The following is a 20,331-nucleotide window of genomic DNA, read 5'->3' on the forward strand; positions in this document are numbered from 1 at the left end:
AAAAAGTGATATTAACACAGGATTACCGCACGGTGAAAAAAGAAGTTCCGGTCACTTAGCCTAAATGTTTTGTATCACTGCGCTGGCTTCTTTAAAACAACCTTTTGCTTCATCACTTGGACAAAAACAAGCAGTAAGAGGTGAACTTTTTCTCTGAACTGATGCTTTCTTCAACCCATCAGAAAGATCAGCATATATAATCCGCCGAATCTTGACTGCAGGGGTGGTGCGGCGCAATGCGTGTGCATTATCACTTTTAACACACTTCGCAGAAGCAATTCAGGCTTCCACGGCATGGGTTAAAAAGTGGCAAAGCACACTTCGTGGCCATTAAACCTTACATGTTCAACAGCTGAGCAAACAGATGAGAGCTGAAAGCCTCTTGTGTTGGGCGTATTTTACTTTGACAACAGGGTTTATGAATCTTCTGAATTACCAGAGGTATGTCTGAATAAACCCTTTTTGTAACCTAGACCAAACTTTATTCATCTTAATGGTATTTGTGGAACAAACAGAAAAGGAAAGGAGGGAAGAAAAGAGATGGATGTTAAAGAGAGGGGGATGGGAGGTAGGAGGGTGATTACAGAAGAGGGGGGGGGGGCCTGGGCTGGGTGGCCCTGGCCCATTTGCTGGGGGTGGGCTGGGGGACGGCTGTTTGACCACCGGGGGACAGTCTACCAGCTGTCCCCAACTTACCCCCTTCCTTATATAACCTCATATTAGGGTGAGGGGGTGGGGGGTCTAGCCTGCGATGCGCCTTGGGGGGGGGGCTACTTGGGAGTGGCCCCCCTCCTATGGTTGCCGTATGGAGTGGGCCCCCCCTCTTTCGGTTTTATTTGCACCTTAGACATGTAGGGTCCTTGGTAGGGGGGGTGCTTGGACATCACTGCAAGCAAGCAGCAGATGTCCTCCTGGCACCCTACCCGCCAATTTTAACCGCACCTTAGACATTTAGGGCCCCTTGGTGTGGAGGGTGAGGGGACATCACTGTGAGTAATCAGGAGATGTCCCCTTAGTGCCCTACTCGCCAATTTTAACTGCACCCCCCTTAGTACACACACCCCTCCCCCTTCAATATATACATTCAAACATAAACACACAAACATGCACACAAACACCCTCTCAAACACCCATACACGCACACACATTTTACAAGGAAGGTGGGACCTGGGTCCATCTGTCCCCTACCCCTTCCCTGGTGGGGGGTGCGGGCCCCTTGGGCTTGGCGGCCGTGTCCCTTGGGTGCCGGCTCCCTGGGCCCGGCGGTGCTCTCTCCGCACGGTGGGGGGGTTCATATTACACCTGAGCCGGGGGTGTTCGTGTCCCTGGGGGGTGGGTCCTGGTCCTTGCCCCTGGGCGCTGGGCCCCGCCAAACTTCCAACATGGCCGAGCCTGGTCGGGCCATATTTATAACATCCCTTGTGGGCCGCCCTTTTTTCCCCGGGGTTCCCCCCTCCTGGGCGGGGGCGGCGGGCCCCTGCCTTGCTCCTACCTGCACCAACCGTGGGCCGGGTGGGTGGCTGCCTGGAGTGCGGAGCGGGTCTCCCTTGGGGGGTCCTGGCTCGTACCTGGGGTCGGGGCGGGGGGATGCCCGGAACTCCTGGGTGGTGGTGGGGTGCTCGTCTGGGGCTGTGGGCGTCCCTCTCCGGTGGGGCCCTGCGTTGGGCTCTTCCGGCGCGGCGGGGGGCTGCTTTCCTGGCTGGGCTGGGGCGGTGCTCTCTTTCCCTCTGCGCCTCCCTGCTCTCTGGCTCTGGGGTCCTCGCGGCGGTCCTGCTGGCCCTGGCCTGGGTGGCGGTCTTGGTCGCCCGGGGGGCGGTTGTTCCCTGCCTGTTCCCGTGTGGCGTTGGGGGAATTCCGGCTGCCGCTGCTGCTGCGGCGGGGGTATGGGTGTGGGGGTGGCTGGGCGCTCCTCCTCCTTCTTTTCACATTCCACCATCCATTTTAGAAGAACATATACACTCACCTGAGCACAGGTGTTAGCTCACCTTTGCACTAATAGTTTGCATGATTGAATGAATGAAAGATTTCACACTAGTTGGTTTAAAGGCATAGGTATGCGTTCGTGAACACTATCTGTCTTGTGTGCATGTTGACATGTGGACATTTTTGCGGCTAGCAGGTGTGTTGATAATATTTGAGTGTGTGTGAACAGGCCCCGCCCTTTTTGTACTACATTTGAACCGTACCGTAACGATAAACAACCAGTAAACCTGTCTGCTCTATGCTGCTTCATGGTCTTACCCCCCTTCCCCTCCTATTATCACCCTTCTACCCCCCCCTCTCTCTAACGTCCCTCTCTCTTCTTCCCCTCTTTCCTTTTCCGTCCGGTCCAACACCAAAGATTTTCAAACATGATTGAAATTAATAAAGTTTGGCCTCAATTACAAAAGGGGTTTATTTAGACATACCTTTGGTTTGTCTGAAGATGAATAACCCCTCTTGTTAAAATAAAATATGTCCAACACAAGAGGCCCTCAGCTCTCATCTGTTTGCCTAGCTGTTGGACAGGACAAGTTAAAAAAAAAAAAAAAAAAAAAAAAAAAAAAAGAAGAGGGGGGGGGGGGTGAAACCAATAAGCAGCATAAAGCAATACTAGATGTTTATGATCATTATGGTCAGGTTTAGAAGTAATACAAATCTAAAACAGGTATTAACATACCTGTTGGCTCCAAAAATGTTCACATGTCAACATGTACACAATACAACTAATGTTCACACACGAATGCCTATGTCTTCAGTCCAATACGTGAAACATTTCATTCAGTCACGCAAACTATTTATGCAAAGGTGAGCTAACACCTGTGCTCAAGTGAGTGTTTATGTTCTTCTAAAATGGATGATGGAATGTAAAAGGAAGGAGGGAGAGTGCCCAGCCATCCCCACACCAGAGGACAACTGCCCTTCAGGCAATCGCATCTGCCACCCATGCACGGGCCAGCAGGACCGCCACAGAGGCCTCCAAAGCCAGAGAGCGGGGAGGCATGGGGGGACAGAGAGTGCAGCTCCTGCCCAACCAGGAGAGCAACCCCCCCGCCGCCATCTCGGGAGGGCCCAACGCGGGGCCCCGCCCCCGGAGAGCACCCCCATCCCCAGACGAACACCCACCACCCAGTAGTGTCACGGTGGGGGTTGAGGGAGTACCCAGGTGGAGAGAGGAGGAGGTTCTAGGAACACAGTCTTATACATACTTACATCCATACAGACAAGACGAGACACAGGTGAACCAGGACAGATGGGGACCAAAGGTAAAACTCAAAACCATTATACAAATCACAAACAGGAAACCTTTCCAAATAAAACAGGAACCAGAACTAAACATAGAACCAAAAACAAAACAAGGAGTGTTGTTACCATGGCCGAACCAGGCTCACCCATAGTTGGAATTTGGAGAAAGCCAGCGCTCGAGGGCAAGGACCAGAACCCACACTGGAGGAACACGGACACCCCTTGGCTCAGATGTGATGTTATCCCCGGCTCCTGGTCTTGCCAGAGAGCACAGGGATCCCTCTCCCTGCCTGGAGAGAGGCCTGCCGGGCCCAAGAAGCCAGCACCCAAGGGACACGGCCGCTGTTGCCAAGCTTTGAGTTGCACTATGTGTATATCGTTTTTTTTAATCTTATAATGGAGATCATTTAAAACCTCAAGCAAACATGTGTGATGTTATCCTTGTAAGACTTATTGTTACTTTTAGTATTTTTTATAATAGTCCTATAAACTATGAGAAATTACAAGCCTGTAGGTGCATCTTTTATCATTTAAATTTGTTACATATTTGAACAATAAGTAAACCATAATGAGCAATTCTACATCTATGGATCGTAATTAGGGGGTACAGAGGGGCGCTACTGATGTGGCTCGCCCAGGACATCATTTGTTCCAAAACCGCCACCGAGACAGAAATGCAGCTGTGATCAAATCTAATCCCAGAGATTACATTTGTTTTTTAAAGCAGGCGGCTTCCTTCACAAGACTGGACCAGTTGGAATAAAAGAGGACGGACTTTTTCATGGACTAACAGTCGTTTCAGTTGCTGCTTTGATGAAACATCAAGTTTGTTATAAAAGATCAAAACCAGACAGTTTGTGAACAAAAGTAATAAAGTTCACTGCACAGCAGTTTAAGAAGCATGTAGTGAGTACAGGAAATGAACAAACACAGCTTTTCCTCTGTTGTAACACTCCTGACAGGACAAAGAAAGACTTTCTTTTTATGATACTAAACTGATGAACTGTTTAGTTTTATCTTCAAATATAATGACATCAAATGTCTTCTTTTGTTTCATTTTTACCTTCAGAAACTTAATTTTATATTTTTTAATCAGTGATTCATCCTTTCACTCTGACATCACTCACAAATGTACTGGCACTAAAATTATTGAGTGGGTGGAGCCAAGACTTTCTTTTCTATTTAGTCATCATCAAAGAGGAAATGAACATTTACAGCGAGAAACCAACAAACTAAGAATGACACTATTACTGGAAATAATCCTTATTTTCATGCTTCAATCTGGAGGTAATATTTATTTTAATGTTTTGCAAAATTATTTCTTACTTTGGCTTTAAACTGTTCTTTACCACATATAGAGGATCTATTTCTTAAGTTATATTTTCATAAAGATGTGTTTAGTAAAAGTAGGTTATTTATAGGATAAAGTTGTAGATATTATTAGTTTTATGTTGATAAAAAATGTATTTTAAGATTCCTTAGGAAGAAAAAACAATTTTGGTGTAATTTGTTTTGTCGAGAGGAAAGTAATTTCATCTATGCTGTATATCATGTGTATGCAGCATATTTGACAATAAAGCAGACTTTGACTCTGAAAACAAAATAATCCTTTTTTTAATGCTTCAGTCTGGAGGGGATATAGGTATTTTTTGCAAAATATTTCTTCTAATTTGTATTGTAAACAGATTTCTTTTTAAATAAAAACAAATAAAAAATCACTTTTAAAAGTTCCATTTGCTGCAAAAGTGCATATTTGAATACTGACAGTTAAAACTGTGAAGATGGTGAAGAATGTTAACACAGTGAAGAAAAGTCTAAAAGTTGAAATATTTGCTAAAACTCATGAACTAAAAACTGAACTAAGTTCCTGAAACTGAAATGACTTTTGTTATTTTAACTGCAAAAACTGCATTAAATAATAATAAAGATGAAAATAATCAGTTTTGTTGAATAAAGAAATAATTGAGGAAGAGAATAAAAGGAAGACTTTCAAGAACACCAATAATAACGCTACAGATTTCAGAAATTGATTGACTGACCTCATATTTCACCACTAAACAAATTTACTTTTAAAAATGTGAAGTTTCTCTTCATTTATGGTTTACATTAAATCAAGGAAAGAAAAATAACCAAATGTTTGCAAATGGCTTTAGTTTTTAAATGCCTAAAAGGTCATTAATAATCTAAATGTTGGTTTGTTTGTAACTTTTGCTTTCCATTTCTAAAAGTACAAACTAATAATTTGAAAAGAGACCAAATATTTGAAATACCATCAATTACAGGAAATAATTAATACTTCATCTGAATTCACAATTCTATTCAGAAAATGTCAGAGTTAAAGATGTGAGTGAGGTCAATACTAAACATGTGTGCAGACTGTGGATTTCTACTCTGTATTTAGAAACCTGCAGTTTTTATCAATGATTCTGTTTGTGGTTCGGATTTTAACTTTCTGCTTCTTGTTTCTCCTGCAGGTTTCAGTCTTAAAGAGGAGACCCTCTATAAAAGAGTTGGAGAGGACGTCACTTTACCGTGTGATGTTGATAGATCCTCTAACCAATTCTATGATGTTCACTGGTTGTTCTACAGACCTGGAAAACCTCATTCAGAACAAATAAGCTGCAAAGAAAATGTTGTCCAGAGTTCAGTTGGAGCTTCCAGGCTGAGTGTGAGCAGTGACTGCTCTCTGCTCATCACAAACATCACTGATGAAGATGCTGATCGATACGCCTGTCGGCTAGGAGACAATTACAAAAATGACACCTATGTGTTTCTTAATATTTTGAGCAGTGAGTATTCTGACTTGAATAATTATGTATTTACATAAATGTCAACATTCTGATCTGATCCAAAAAAAGCTCAAACCCTGAAGAGACTCTGACATGTGAACTCATTGAATCATTTAGGCTGGAAAAAGGTCAAACTGCTGACAAAGCATGTTTATTGTGAGAGGTGTGAGAGAGTCGACTCATGGGAGAAAATATCATTACATGTTTCATTCTTTATATAGTAAATAGGTTGAATTGATGAATCCATGAACAGTAAAGATCAATGTCTCTGATTATCACTGATTAAAGAGGTGAACAGAGAGTTTCCTGTTTAGTTTAACTTGATAAACTTCAGATCAGTTTGATTGATTTTAGTAAAAACTGTAAATGTATTACACATTAAAAAATGTTAAATAGAAAATTCAATTATGAACAAAAAGGATAGACTGAAAACTATTTTCTATTTTTTGTTTTTCTTTAGTCTCTTCGTCTCCTTCAGATATTTATGGAAGAGTCGACCTAACATGCTCTTTAAGAGGTTTTTATAGACCATATGCCTGTGATGTAAACCGCATCATCTGGATGGATGAGACAGGATCTCAACTGTTTGGTAAAAATCCTGAGTTTGAGGTTAAAAAGCAAACAAACTGTGTTTCTGTTCTGACTGTGAAACATCAGAGTGGAAACAACAAAAGATTCACCTGCAAGTTGGTTGAAAACAACAAGGTGAAGATAGATGCTGTCTACGTTCTTACAGGTAAGACATTTTGAAGGATTTTAGTTTATAATTGTGTTTTATCAAATCATATCTTAACCACATATTTTTTCACAGTTTAGAAACAAAAACACATTCTGTTCTTTTCAGTGATTGCTGTGAATCTTTGCTCTGTCAAGATTTTCAGATTCAAACAAAAACAAACTTTTACACAACATCACTGTGGATCATTTTAAAACACATTCAATGTCAATCAAAAATATATATTTTTAAATTTTCAATGTCAATTTCATAGTTGTTATTTTGACTAGTAAGAAAATAAGCCGGCAGGCAAAACGTGTTCGTTTCTGTTGAGACTGTTTCTTTTAAAATAAGAAAAAGCTTTATTGTCACTGTACAGTCAGACTTGGTACAACAGTACAACGAAATTGCAAAACTATAAGCAACTATAAGCAGAAATTAAATTCAATAAAACACTTCTTTTAAAGCAGATTTTATACTTTAAATAACAGAACCTGTTTGGAGTTTACTTTAGAAAAACATGAATGAAATTACAACCATTCAACAGTTTTAGAGGAACGTGTGACTTTTATGACTTATTTAGTTAACAATCAAGAAAATGTTAAAGCCTCAAGAAGATAGTTTCAGTTTTTGTTTTTTTCTGCAGTTGTTCAAAATGTCTGTTGTGTTCTTGAGTGAGACTCTGTTGATCCTGTAGCAGAGACTCACATTTAACCTTATTTAGGGGAGCTGTGAGCTCTCTAGGTACTTGATCACTTGCTGTGAGGATTTGGAAGACGTTTTTCACACCTTTTTACTGTAAAAAAGTGCGTTATGATGACTCTTCTGGTTCATTTTAGGAAAACCTTCTTGCATTGATGAGTCAAAAATCTCTCAAAAGAACTCTGACTTTAAAAAAGTAAAATAGTGTTGCCGTCTCGTCCGGCCTTCGCAGATTCGGATGGTTCAGGACGTCCAAAAATGAAATGTGCAGTTTCCACCTCTCCCCTTTTGCAAAAGGGGAGATTATTAATTAATTAATTATTGACCTCCACAATAGAAAACTCCAAATTTGCCACAAAAAGTCATTTCTTTTGTAGAAAGTGATGCAAAAGAAAGTTTGAAAAACACAGACACAACCCGTCATCTGATAGATGTTTGCAAAGCAGCTAAAGAACCATGAAGAAAACAGGAACAAGACATTTGCCAACAGGAAGCTTCTCTTTTATGACAAAACTGACAAGAAAGAAAAGTAGGAGCAAAAAAAAAAAAAAAAAAAAAGACTTCCCTTAATATGTGGATGAAGATTCTCATTGATTTAGGTGACATCTGAATTCTTCCCCACCCCTAAGGCTTGTTTCTACCCCTAAATTTAGTCTCCAAGCGTAGAGAGATGGAAAAATTCTGTCTTCAACGTAACTACCACTAGATGATGTCATGATTGGTCAGTTGCCAGTGCTGGGAAAATACAGAACAAGATCGGTTTTCTGTTTTTAAAACATCATGCAAACAAAAAGTCATTACTTATATATCGCAGCACAAGGCAACATGGATTACCCTTCTGACGGAGAATATCCTGCCTTAAATTCACTACAGCTCCCCCTTAAAAAAAGGGTTCAGACACCATTGAAACCTTAAATGCTCCTACAATCTGAACGATGGGGAGGAGCCCCAGAGGAGGAACTTGGATTTGGACGTTGTCTTGAAGTTGAGTCACGGCGTCTGAACTTATTTTTGTTACAATGGGGTTGAGGGTTGAGGGAAGCACCGAGGCGCAGAGAGGAGGAGGAGGCAGGAGGTTCCAGGATCCCAAGTTCTTTAATAAAGAAAACTCCACTGCTGCATGCTGGCAAACTCGAACCTACAAAGACACAGAAACTCGAGAAACAAACCACCATGACACTATGGATTAGCACAGGAAGAAGGGAAGACAGGACTTAATACATTTAGAACAGACGAGACACAGGTGGAAACAATGCAGGCAGATGGGGACCAAAAGTAAGACTCGAAACAACAACATAACAGGAAGACTTTCAAAATAAAACAGGAAACTGAACCCAAAACAAGACAGAAACAAAAAACAACTGGAACACAAAAGCAAAGAAACTAAAACCGTGACAATTTTCTTTCCCTCTCTAAAACATTTCACTACTTAGACTGTCTTGTTTATTCTTTATTTTTGTAACATTTTAGCTTTAAAATGTCTGACTCCATTACAGAGTGGGTGGAGCCATGACTGATTTTTAGTTAGATCATTACTAAAGAGAAAATCCAACCCTGAACTAAACTTTTATAACAGATCAGCATCCAACAAGACAGGCTGGCTCTAAAGCTGTAACTATTGATCCTTTTTATTCTGCACTCTGAAGGTAAAGATCTAGTTTAGTAAAAGTTGATGAACGGCACAATTAGGCGAAACATGGATGAAAGGAAAAAACACAAATCTACACTCTTGAGACCAATTAAAAAAATGCAGGAGATTGAACGTATTCCAGCTGGACCTTAACAAGCTTCTAAATAGATCTTCAAAATGCAAAAAGAAGAAAAAGGAGCAGGAAAACAAATATTCCTAGTTGCCAATTTATTGATAATAACTAAATAAATCAAATGGATTGTTCATCAGCTCTTTTTTGAACTCTTTTGGACCATCCTGCATGTTCCCCTGATTTAAACCCTTTTGAGAACATTTGGGGATGGATGGTACAAATGACAAATATGGACATCAGTTCCAGACAGTGGGTGCTCTTCATGAAGCCATCTTCACCACTTGGCACAACCTTTCCAAAAGCCTTTTAGAAACGAGCCAATACAGATTTTTGGGGTGATCAGCAAGACTGGTGCAGCTTTTTATGACTGAGCGTTTTGTTTGAATGTAACAGGGTTTTTGTGCTATGGTCCTAAACTTTTGATCAGCTAATGAACAGCCCATTTCAGTTCAGCTGTTGTTTTAATTCAACTGTCTCTTGGTCCCATTTCTTTTTTTATTTTATTTTTGTTTTACATTTAAAGCTCTACTGAGAACCTTATTAAAATGTAACCACGCAAAATGGAAACGCATGCAATTTATTAACTGGTCTTAAGATTTTAATCAGGAGTGTGTTTACAGGTGGATCTATCTTATTGTATTTCTTCAGTGATTTTTTCAGTGACTGTTGTGTTAAAGGTTCAACTTTTCTCTGAGTTTGTTCTTTTGTCTCCTGCAGACATCAGTGGACAAACTAAACATCTCTATGAAAGAGTTGGAGATGACGTCCTTTTACCTTGCAGAACTACATCCTCCTCTTCCTCATGTTCTGATGTTAACTGGCTGTACCAGAAAGATCCAAATGCAGCATCAAGAACAGAAGTAAACAATGGAAATGTTGTCCAGAGTTCAGTTGGAGCTTCCAGGCTCAGTGTGAGCAGTGACTGCTCTCTGCTCATCACAAACATCACTGATGAAGATGCTGGTCGATATCTCTGTCAGCTCAGGAACAAGAATGAGTTAGACGTGTATCTTAATACTTTGAGCAGTGAGTATTCTGACTTGAATAATTCTGTGACTACGTGAATGTCAACATTCTGATCTGATCCAAAAAAAGCTCAAATCCTGAAGAGACTCTGACATTTGGAGTTTTTTTATTATCTAAAGTCTCTAATCTCAAGATTCTATAATAGATGACAAATTGTTCCTTTATTTATGTTCAGAGTCAAAATCAGTTTTCCTCTTAGATGAGGAGAGATTTATTTCACAAATCCAGAGCTTCTGTGCTTTTCTAACAGAGAAATATAGGAGTTAGACCAGACAGACCGGGAGAATCAGGACTAGAAAGACAAAGAAAGAGACGACGACAGAGCAGTTTCAGCTTCAAGCAGAGAACATTTCTTTGGATTCATTTGATATATTTTTATATTATTTCTATAATATTATTTGTTAAAAGTTGTGACTCCATCAACCTCTGACTTTGTTTACTCTGAAACACAAAAATCAAGAATATTTCTACTGTTTAAACAAATGAAAACATTTTCTCTGAATAGTTTCTAAAACAGTAAAACCTGTTCTTTATTGGGAACATGGTGTGCAGGTAAATGTAGTCACTGTCAGGACTAAAGGTTTTTTGTCAAAACGTCTAACAGAGAAACTTTTCTGTTTTTGTTTTCCTTCAGTTTCTAAAGATCCAGCAGAAGTTCATCCAAGAGGAAATGGAAGTGTCACATTACAGTGTTCACTGAATAGACATGATACAACAATTCCCTGTGAACAGAACAGCATCATCTGGGTGGATGCGACAGGATCTCACCTGTCTGGTGAAGGTGTTGGGTTTGAGTTTAGAGGACAAACAAACTGTGATTCTGTTCTGACTGTGAAACATCAGAGTGGAAACAACAAAGGCTTCACCTGCAAGTTTGTTGAAGATGATGAAGTGAAGATAGATGCTGTCTATGTTCTGGACCTTTCAGGTAAAAATGTTTTTCATTATTTTTATCCACAGAGACAAAGTTTTGAATGTGTAATCCATACACACATATATTTAGTTGATGTTGGTAAATCTTTTGTCTGCAGATCTTTCTGGTCACAACATCATCATCATCGTTGGAGCCGTGATGAAGGTGGTGTTGATGTTTCTGGGTGTGGTTGTTGCTCTGGTCTACATGTACAGGAGGAGAACCAAAGGGAATGAGGACCAGAGAACTAGAACAAGTACTTTCACTCTTTTACTAACAAATTAAGTTGGCGACCTTAAACAATAGTTGCACTTTTAGAAATAAAAACATCTGATTGATCTTCCAAATTCTGCTTCCTCAGGGAGAAGAACTGTAGATGCTGATGAAGACGTCCTGTGAAGAAGAGATTAAGAAAACTCTTCTTAGAACAAGTAAATAAAAATGAGAAAACATTTTTTTGTTCACATTTTTATTGTTTAAAGGTGTGCAGATATTTTCTTCTCTATGACTTTTTCTTTATTTCTTTTTAGATATTTCAACTACAGAAGCTTTATTTGTTAGGATCTGGCTTCACCTGAAAGTTTCTCAGTAGCCTGTTCAATAACAGCTTAGATGCAGGAAATGGTGTGTGCGTGTGTGTGTAAGCGTGCGTGTGTGTGTCCTTTTAACTTGAATTTTTTTTTAATCAGGTCAAAATGAATCACTTAAAGTTTTATTTCTATACTTATAAATTGTGTTTATCGTATTTATCATTTCTTTGCTTTGATTGCTTGAAATAAACTATTTATAAATCAAAATTATTTTTCATTAGACAGTTTGTTGTTTTTGTGACCAACATCAGTGTTTTTTTGGAAAGACTACCACTTTGGAACACATGAAAATATCTTCCACATTGATGACAGAGACTCAGTTGTCTTCCAGGCTGATAGTCCTGCAGATCAAGATGAACCACAAGTGAAAATAAACCTTCTAGATTGTTATTATACATTTAATTCTCTGCAGCAAAACTAACTGAAAAATCTTGCATTTTTGCTTTAAATTCTGCCCCCTAGTGGCAGCAACACACTACAAGGTCTTCAACAACCAACACATTTGTGTTGTAAAAACACAATCACATGGAAAACTTTATTTTGAATGAATGAAATCAAACATTTGATCAAATAAAAATAGAACAACTATGGAGTGGTTTAATATGTTAGGTTCTTCTATTGATGCTTTTTGTGCTTCGACAACATCAGGGGGTACAAGACTCCACTGTGTGTCTTGTTGTGTGTCAAACCTCTGCCTGATACATTAATAACCCACTGCGTTTTGTTAACAGCTCTTTTCTGAACATAACATGTAACTTCCTCACAGAAACACTCACCCTTAACTAATTCTAGTAGCAACTCTAATAAAACCAACCAGGATCCAGATCCTGCTTCCTCTCAGCGAGCTGCTGGTCACCATCCTCATCCTCATGTTGGGGGAGTACCTGCTCTTCAAAGGTGCTGCAGCATTTCCCAATGTTGTCCCAGCAGGAGCAGCTGACCCCCCACCCCCACTCACCCCCACTCACACACACACACACACACACACACACACACACACACACACACACACACACACACACACACGTCTTCTCAGAGATTTTATTCACATTCCACTGCAAACTATTTAATACTTGCAAACATTTCAAACCTTCTTTGTAGACATTCAAGAAATACATTTAGTTCTAAAATATGATATATTTTAGAACTAAATGTATAGCGGTTTAATGATTTTTTCAATCAATAAACAGAAGATAATGAGCCTGAAAGAGTTTGTGTGTTTTGGAAGTGATCATCTGATTCATCCAGTCTATAAGAAAAAAAAACTCACTAAAATATTGAAAGATTTTTAATTAAGTTTGAAAAAAAACAATTTAAAAATATTAACAAGGCTTTTGACAAAAGCTTTATACATATTTGTAAATATTTACAAAGCTTACAAAGACTCCTGCTCTGATCACATCCACCATCTGATTCCTCCATCATGGAAACACCAACTGTCTTTGACTTCCTGTCTCACCTTCATCTTCAGCAGCAGCAGATGAAGCTCTCCTCCTCTTCCTCTTTCCCTAAAAACAAACAGTCTTCATTCAACCAAATGTCATTGCAGTGACTGCACGCGTGTGTGGGTGAGCGTGTGTGTGGTTGTGTGTGTCTTTAGGTGTGTGTGTGTGTGTGTGTCGTTAGGGAGGGCGTTTGGTAATGTCCAACACAAACATGTAGAGTCATAGTACAGTGATGAATTTGTAGACTTTACATCTTTAGAGCAGCTCAAGTGCACACACACACACACACACACACACATAAACACACACACACGAGGACGTGGTAAATAAGCCTATAAATAAAGAATTATGAGGGACACAGATAAATGTATACATTTTTTATTGGTAAATTACTGGATCAAAATTACAGTAAATATTTCTTGAATCTTGATTTTGGGGTGTTTAAAAATCCAAACTTGCTTGACGTTTGAATTCTAGCTCTCCTCTCTGTCCTTCTGTTTTTATTCTCTGCCGTTGTGGCACAGGGGCATAGTGGAAGAGCGGTTAACGGCTGATTGAAAAGTCACAGATTCGGTTCACACCGTCTGCCTATTTGAGTCCAAAGGATGACCCCAACACTGTTGTTAGTGGTCTGGCTAGCGGCTTGCAAGGCAGTTCCCCCCTCAATTGTTTGTGATTGTGTGTGTGTGTGTGTGTATGGATGAAACCTGTGACTGTAACGCACTTGGAGCATCATGTCGTTGTTCACAGCAAATCAGCCTTTACTTTTTCTCATTGGGGCTGGGGACCAGTACACAGGGACCCAGACTAGAGCCCCCTTTTGGCTACATGCGTAGACGGTAGAACAAAGGGTCTTGCCCAAAGACCCAGACTGGACTGGAAAACAAGTCTCTAGAATTTATGGGTGTAAAAGCTACGTAAGAAGATCCAACAGGTGAATGTGAAACATGGTGTTACTTTTTGTAGGACAAAATGAAAATGATAGCAGCTGTGACAACAACGACAGTGATCACCACACAGCATATAAGGGTAGTTCGGCACGCTGGGTGGCGCTTCAACCACAGCACTATTCTGTTCATGCTATGGGCCTCGCCGCCCTGCGTGGTTGAGCTGGGAAGTCCTACGTTCTGCTTGCGGTTGGTTTGGCCCAGAGCCGTCACAGAAGTGCGATTCCTCTGCCGGGATCTTTCAGCAGCCCTGAACAGGAGAACAGCCATCATGTCAGAGGAATCGTACAAAAAAAAAATGGCTGCAATAAAACTAAAACCTTCTCCAAAAAAATGAACTTGTTCATTTTGTGACTGATCCCTTAAAACCTTACAACCCGGCTGCTACGATACGTTTGAACTGATCTTAAATCAGTTTTAGAGTTAAATACCACAAAATATGTTAGCATAAAGAAGGAGTAAAAGTTGAAAAAAAAATTCTGGACAGCATTATTAAGACCACTTTAAAAAGGCAAAAGAAGTCTGCATGCAGATTTACAGATCCCAGAGTGTTGAGCCTCACCTCTTGACCTGCAGAGAGGGGTGCAGGTCTGGAGTCTGGACATCCACAGAGACTTTGTGGGGCGGGTTGTCGTCAAAAGAGAAGTAAGGGTTTGGTATGGGAAGAGACCGAGAGTCCTGGGTCAGACCCCATGAAGGAGTAGATGCAGGAGTGAATGCTGGAAGGGGCAAAGATGAACTTGGAGGTTGGACATTTTGGTCCAGCCAGGTCAGGTCTGAGACTGACAGACGCTGTGAAGCTGGGGGAAAAGATTCACCCGTGTAGATTTGGGGGAGAGGAGAAGTGGGCACCGACGGGTTGGAATCAGGAATTGAACAGCAAATTGAGCTCAGAGCATCTTTGTCCTCACTTCGAGAAAAGTCCTGGTTTGTTTCCGAGTAAGGATTCATGATTCATTCTGCATTCAATGTTAGTCTGTGGGAGGAAAGAAAGAAGCTCGTCAACACAACTCAGTAGAAGCTGATTTTGGACTAAGGCATTACTTTTCTGTCTACTTTATGTTGCTGTGTTCACTTCTGATGTTTGAGCAGCTGGAAAACAAATGAATCTCCAGAAAATCCCATTTCCTCATCTCAAATACTAATAACTGGAAACAGCATTTCATCAACAGCATAGATGTTTTTCTGCACAAACACAATAAGGTCTGCAACCATGAAAACTGAAAACTGAAAACCACATTTCCTTTAGTGCAGGGATGTCCAAACTTTTGACAAAGAGGGAAAAATTTGGAGTGAATGTGTGAAGGACAACCATTCGGGCTGACCTTTAACTATTTTAATAATTAACCTTTTATTGCATACTTTTCATTTATTCCCATAGAACAAAAACATAAAAATACATTTTTTTCTGTTGATTTGTCAATTATCACACTGTTTATTTCCAGTTAGCTTGCAGTAGATGGTATGTCTCATCTGGTAGTGCCTCTTTATATGAAAATGTAATTAACCAACCTCAATCAAGAAATTCTTACCCAGTTTTTTAGAAAGTGTTTTTAAATTTTAAGTCTAGTTAAAAAAATATCTCCTGGAATAAAACAACATTGTGTTTTCACTTAATGGAAATATCACAGAAACACAATAAGATCCTCTGAAAAACCATCAAATGCAATAACTTTACCAGGAAATGTGTCAAATCAGCTAAACGCCAAACAAGAGCTTCAAAAATACTAGTGGAGACCTGGTGAACCATCAATGATAACCAGTTTGAAGAATCAGAATAAATTCTGGATCTTTGAGATTAAACCTGATTGATTAGGAGCATTTTGAACATGTTAGGTTCTGAATCAAATCAAACTTAATTTATAAAGAAGCACTTTGCGCAACTCAAAGCTCTTTAACATTTAAAACAAAAAACAAAACATTATAAAAACCCAACCATCCTTTCCCACTCCCCTCCGTTAACACACATGACACATGACCCCGCAAACACTAAATACTTATAAAAATAACTCCTAAAAGAAACTTTAAATGTAATTTCACATCAAACGGAATCTAGGCAATTTCTAAAGCTGATTTAAAAAGAGAAAATCACACTTATGTTTACAGAACAACCATGCTGAAAACTTAAGATCAACTTTCATCCAAGATCAACTTCAAAGTTTCCACCTTAAAATTGGTTTTTCCAGCCTTAAAAAGGAAAAACAACTGATGTAGACGAAGCCGCTCAGAGCTGAAATCCAGAGAGCTTCATGCAGCATCCAAACAGTTCTGGGCGTTCAACAGAACTCACTGTGAGAGCCACAGTCCATCTGGAAGGCTGATCAACACATTTTCCCATCACTAAGAATAGATGTGCTCACAAATGGACACTGTTAAGCTTCCCAATCTACTAAGAGCATCAGCTGTTAGCAGGAAAATATGATGCAAATCCTGCTCTGCTGCAAAAATAGTTTTCTCAAGTTTGACAGTTTCACCAAAACACGCTTCAAACCCCCAAAGCCCATCGATCAATCAGCTTCAGAGTCCACTCTTTGAAAGGCTTTTGAGCCAACTAAACATTTCACTTTACAGACTCCTGAAGCACTAAAATATGACCAACTGCAGCCTTGTATTTCAAAGCTTGGGGTTATGTAAACCTGTTCATATGAAATTATTTCAAATGAGTTCAGGCAGGTTTTTCTATACAGCACTCTGTGTCCCTTTGTGCTTTCTGCAAAACAATGGTCAATGCCTCCACTCACGCAGCGATGAATGTTTTTTAAAAGGAGCTCTGAGCTCCATCACGTTACATGCAGAGAAAACACTCAGTGATTTCCAAAAGTCTTCATGTCTCATCACAGATCCAGAGTTACACATCCTAGAGATCAACCGTTCAATTCATTTCAAGGAACTAAAGAAGGCAGCAGGAGGGTTTAGTGTCTTCCAGGGAGTAAAAGCCACCAAACAGGATTCTGGCAGAAGAGCTGGGTTGCTCCAGCTGTTACGAATCATGAAAATGAATGTTTTTACATCCTCCACACCTGTGTGATACATAGACTGTAATTGGTCCATCTGGGAGTCTGTAGCTCTGATGAGCTGGTGCTCATGACCTTCTCCATGGCTGTCATAATCAGGGAGGTGACACCCACAAGTTGAAGATCATTCAGGGCTCTGGTTTTGCAGGGATTTGGCCGATTCTGTGTTACATCCGTCTATGTCACTCGACGCAGGTCAAGGCACCCTTCAGGCCGAGGCACCCTAAAATGAAACCTATAGGAGCTAGCAAAATAAGTAAAAAACAAACGTCTTTATAAAAGTTTCTTTGCCAAGGGGAAAATGCCCAGCCAGGAGACAGAAGAGGAGCCTTCGACTTCCAAAAAAAAAGAAAACTACATTTAATAGACAGTATGTCTTTTTTGCACCATGAGTGTGGGAAGGGGAGAGGATGATGACACCTGTGCAATGAAAAATGACATGCATGTCAAAATAAAAGTGCAAAGTTTGTCTTGTCACGTCTCTGTTCCTTCTTCATCGCAGCATAATAGTCCGCCACATCTTAAAGACTGGTCCGTGAAATCTTTGACTGACGTCATACTGCTCCGTGCCATTAAAAAGATTGGAGACCACTGTTCTAAACCACAGAGGTCAGCTGCAAAGAGATATCTCATAGGAGCAGTTGTTATTGAAAGAGGGTGTTTATGTGACAGACAGGGCTGTGGGTGGTAGTTTGTTCCTCATGGTGTACCATAGGCCAACATTCATGGCCACCACCTGTCTGTTGAGCTATTAGTGACCCATGAGGCTGATAAATGGCAGCTGTGGGAGTCCCAACTAGATACTGGTTTCCTGGTTTGGCTTGGTGAGTGATCTTGATATGTGGACCTTTTTTTATTTTTCTCTCTCTTTTTTTACACTGAAGTTTTTAATTATTTGAGTCCTTTTACTGAAGTTTTTATTTGAGTTTGCAACATTTTAAATTGTATTTATATCAACAGGTGGTGGAATGAGTTCTGACCCTGGGGCATGAGAGGTAAAGGGTTTGTAAACATGATGTGTATGTCCCAGGGAGAACTAACTTATTAGTCTTTATTTTTTCCAGGAGAGTTGCCACTGCTGTTTTGCTTCTTGTGTTTTTAGTAATTGTTTTTAATGTTTTAATCAAGCTTGACACCCTTATTTTTATCCATTTTTAAACTGTGTTTTTGTGCCCCTTTTTGTCTTAGTGGTTGGACTTGGCTGGAGGTGGCTGCCTTCTCCCTTCATCCTTGCAGTAGTTGGTGGTTGCCATATGGTAGCCTTGTGTTTCAGCCTACAAGTAATTTTGTCCTGCTCAGGTGCACCTCCTCTGTTTTGTGTTTTTTTTTTTTTGTTTTTTTTGTTTTTTTTTTAAATCACTATTGGGGTTGTGGTGTGATTGTGTGTATTGGGGCCCTGGGCAGGTACTACTGGTGAGGGTTGGATTGGAGATCTCCCTTGGCGTTGTTAGTTGGCTACCCACCGGTGCAGTGGGGCTGAGAAGTCCCTGGAGGTAGCCGCCCTCATTCAGTGATGAACAAGGTCCAACTGTCCGAGTATATTGTAACTTTCTCTTTTATGGAACTTGTGTCCTTATCCCTCAGAGCAGACCCTGCACATTGTATTGATGGAACTCCCTGACTTCAGTAAATACGAGGTGGCAGACACTGTAAACTCAACAAATTGGAGATTTGTCTGAGTGCGTTTCCTGTTTGCTCTCCTTGAGAAAGATATCTAGTGAGTGCGTGTCCTTTCCTCCTTCATGCATGTAGTTGAGAAGTGTTGTCTTGTATTTAGATCCAACACCTTGCAAACAGGCTGAGTTTGAAATCTCCAGAAGAATGGAAAACCAGCGAGGTTCAGTAGCACATCACCATGTTCCAGCGGGAAAGTTGGGCTAGAAACCGCCAGTTCCCCACTTCACCAAGAGTTGCGTCTAGTCTCTCCCAGTCTGCTGCTGGTGAGCATGAATGTGGATCAACAGAAAAACACCCCACCCACTTTTTCCATGAATGAAATTGAGCTTTCATGATGCATGCATGATTTATGGAATTCATAAATCTTTCTTGTGTTTGTGACTCGTCCATGTGTTCAGATGTCCGTTCAGGGTTTTAGCCAGTGTCTTTACAGGAATTTGGCCGTGAGCTGTCCAAGATTTTTGTATTGTTGAGCGCTACACACTTTAGCCTTGTACTACATAAATTTTACAAATTTGTGCGTTATTTCTGCGAGACACTTACGAATGTTTGTGGCTTTCCACGCATGTCCAACAGACTTTTCACGCATGTACCACCAATGAACTTTTATATGACGTGTAAGACTTATCATGTTAAAATTTGCACTACTGATGCACTAATCACAAAAAAACACCATTCTCCTTAGAATGGCTCTTTAAAGAGCATTTCATGTTTAAAAGTGTGTTTGCATGTTTTGTGTGATGCATTTCTATGTGTGCTCTTTGTAGTTCAACTTCATATTATTGTAGTTCATTTCCTGAACATTTTCTTTAACACGAGTTAGGAAAAATGTTTTCTTTTCATATACTGTAATTTTTTGTAAGTACTTTAAGAACTTTGGAGTCCTATACTGTTCATAATTAAATAAATATGACCTCATGCAAATACACAGCCAATAAATCTCTCAAATATATAAAAAGATCATGAAATTGTGAAAAACCTGCACACAGATTGTAAATGAGCCATTATATTATTCAATATATTTCATTTTGCTTTAAAAACCTGTTCATTATTTTCAAAACAGCATTTTTCAATATTCATTTTAATCATGTTGAATATTATAATTCTACGTCTTTTTTCAGAACCTCGGATTTCAAAATCAATATTTTCCAAAGTAGCTTTGTTTTATTTCATGTTGCTGTTTTTCACAATGACTTATTTATTTCATGTAGAAATTTTTCAGCAGACTGAGTCTGTCAAACCAGACAAGGCAGAAACACATTTGTGATTGGTTACTCCTACACTCAGACATAAGCAGCAGCACCCTGACTACATCATCGAAGATGCTTCAGCAAACGTGACGGCGCGATGCCCACTCCTCAACACTAGAGGGGAGTGTGCACCTCAACACATCCAGTGTTACCAGAAATTGGACAGTTTTTGGACGTGATGCTGTAGTATCGCGAGAGCCGACGAGAGGAGTGTGGTGAGTTTACTTGGCGGCGCGTAAGTTGTGAACAAACATTTTTGATTTATTTAATTACAC

General features: G+C 40.1%; 1 protein-coding gene and 2 long non-coding RNA genes across 6 annotated transcripts in view; 2 read left to right on the forward strand and 1 right to left on the reverse strand.

Annotated features, from left to right (window-relative positions):
* LOC105354809 (uncharacterized) overlaps positions 1-11,930 on the forward strand; it is a 48,941-nt gene extending 37,011 nt beyond the window's left edge. The window contains exons 1-7 of one of the 2 annotated variants that reach the window (XM_078952462.1): positions 745-4,512; positions 5,700-6,014; positions 6,475-6,750; positions 9,912-10,220; positions 10,855-11,148; positions 11,252-11,389; positions 11,495-11,930. In XM_078952462.1, coding sequence (XP_078808588.1) covers positions 4,224-4,512; positions 5,700-6,014; positions 6,475-6,750; positions 9,912-10,220; positions 10,855-11,148; positions 11,252-11,389; positions 11,495-11,532 — 1,659 coding nt within the window. In that variant the 5' untranslated portion in view covers positions 745-4,223 and the 3' untranslated portion in view covers positions 11,533-11,930. Of the gene's footprint in view, positions 1-744; positions 4,513-5,699; positions 6,015-6,474; positions 6,751-9,911; positions 10,221-10,854; positions 11,149-11,251; positions 11,390-11,494 lie in introns of those variants that run through there. The other variant, XM_078952463.1, reaches the window with a different exon arrangement.
* A 1,600-nt stretch (positions 11,931-13,530) lies between these two features.
* Positions 13,531-16,437, reverse strand: LOC144994497 (uncharacterized). The gene is made up of 3 exons (XR_013658062.1): positions 16,282-16,437; positions 14,678-15,091; positions 13,531-14,365 (listed from the first exon to the last, which is right to left on the reverse strand). It is a non-coding gene; the product is annotated as an uncharacterized LOC144994497 (long non-coding RNA).
* Positions 16,438-17,855: 1,418 nt separating this feature from the next.
* Positions 17,856-19,730, forward strand: LOC105354808 (uncharacterized). 3 transcript variants are annotated; one of them, XR_013658061.1, is made up of 3 exons: positions 17,856-18,124; positions 18,318-18,428; positions 18,534-19,730. It is a non-coding gene; the product is annotated as an uncharacterized LOC105354808 (long non-coding RNA). The 3 variants fall into 3 exon arrangements; XR_013658060.1 differs by having other exon boundaries at positions 17,905-17,953; positions 18,090-18,124; positions 18,318-19,730; XR_013658059.1 differs by having other exon boundaries at positions 18,318-19,730.
* Positions 19,731-20,331: the final 601 nt, after the last annotated feature.

The sequence above is a fragment of the Oryzias latipes genome, chromosome 9 (assembly GCF_053564925.1).
Source record: "Oryzias latipes strain Hd-rR chromosome 9, Olatipes_Hd-rR_3.1".
Taxonomy (NCBI): domain Eukaryota; kingdom Metazoa; phylum Chordata; class Actinopteri; order Beloniformes; family Adrianichthyidae; genus Oryzias; species Oryzias latipes.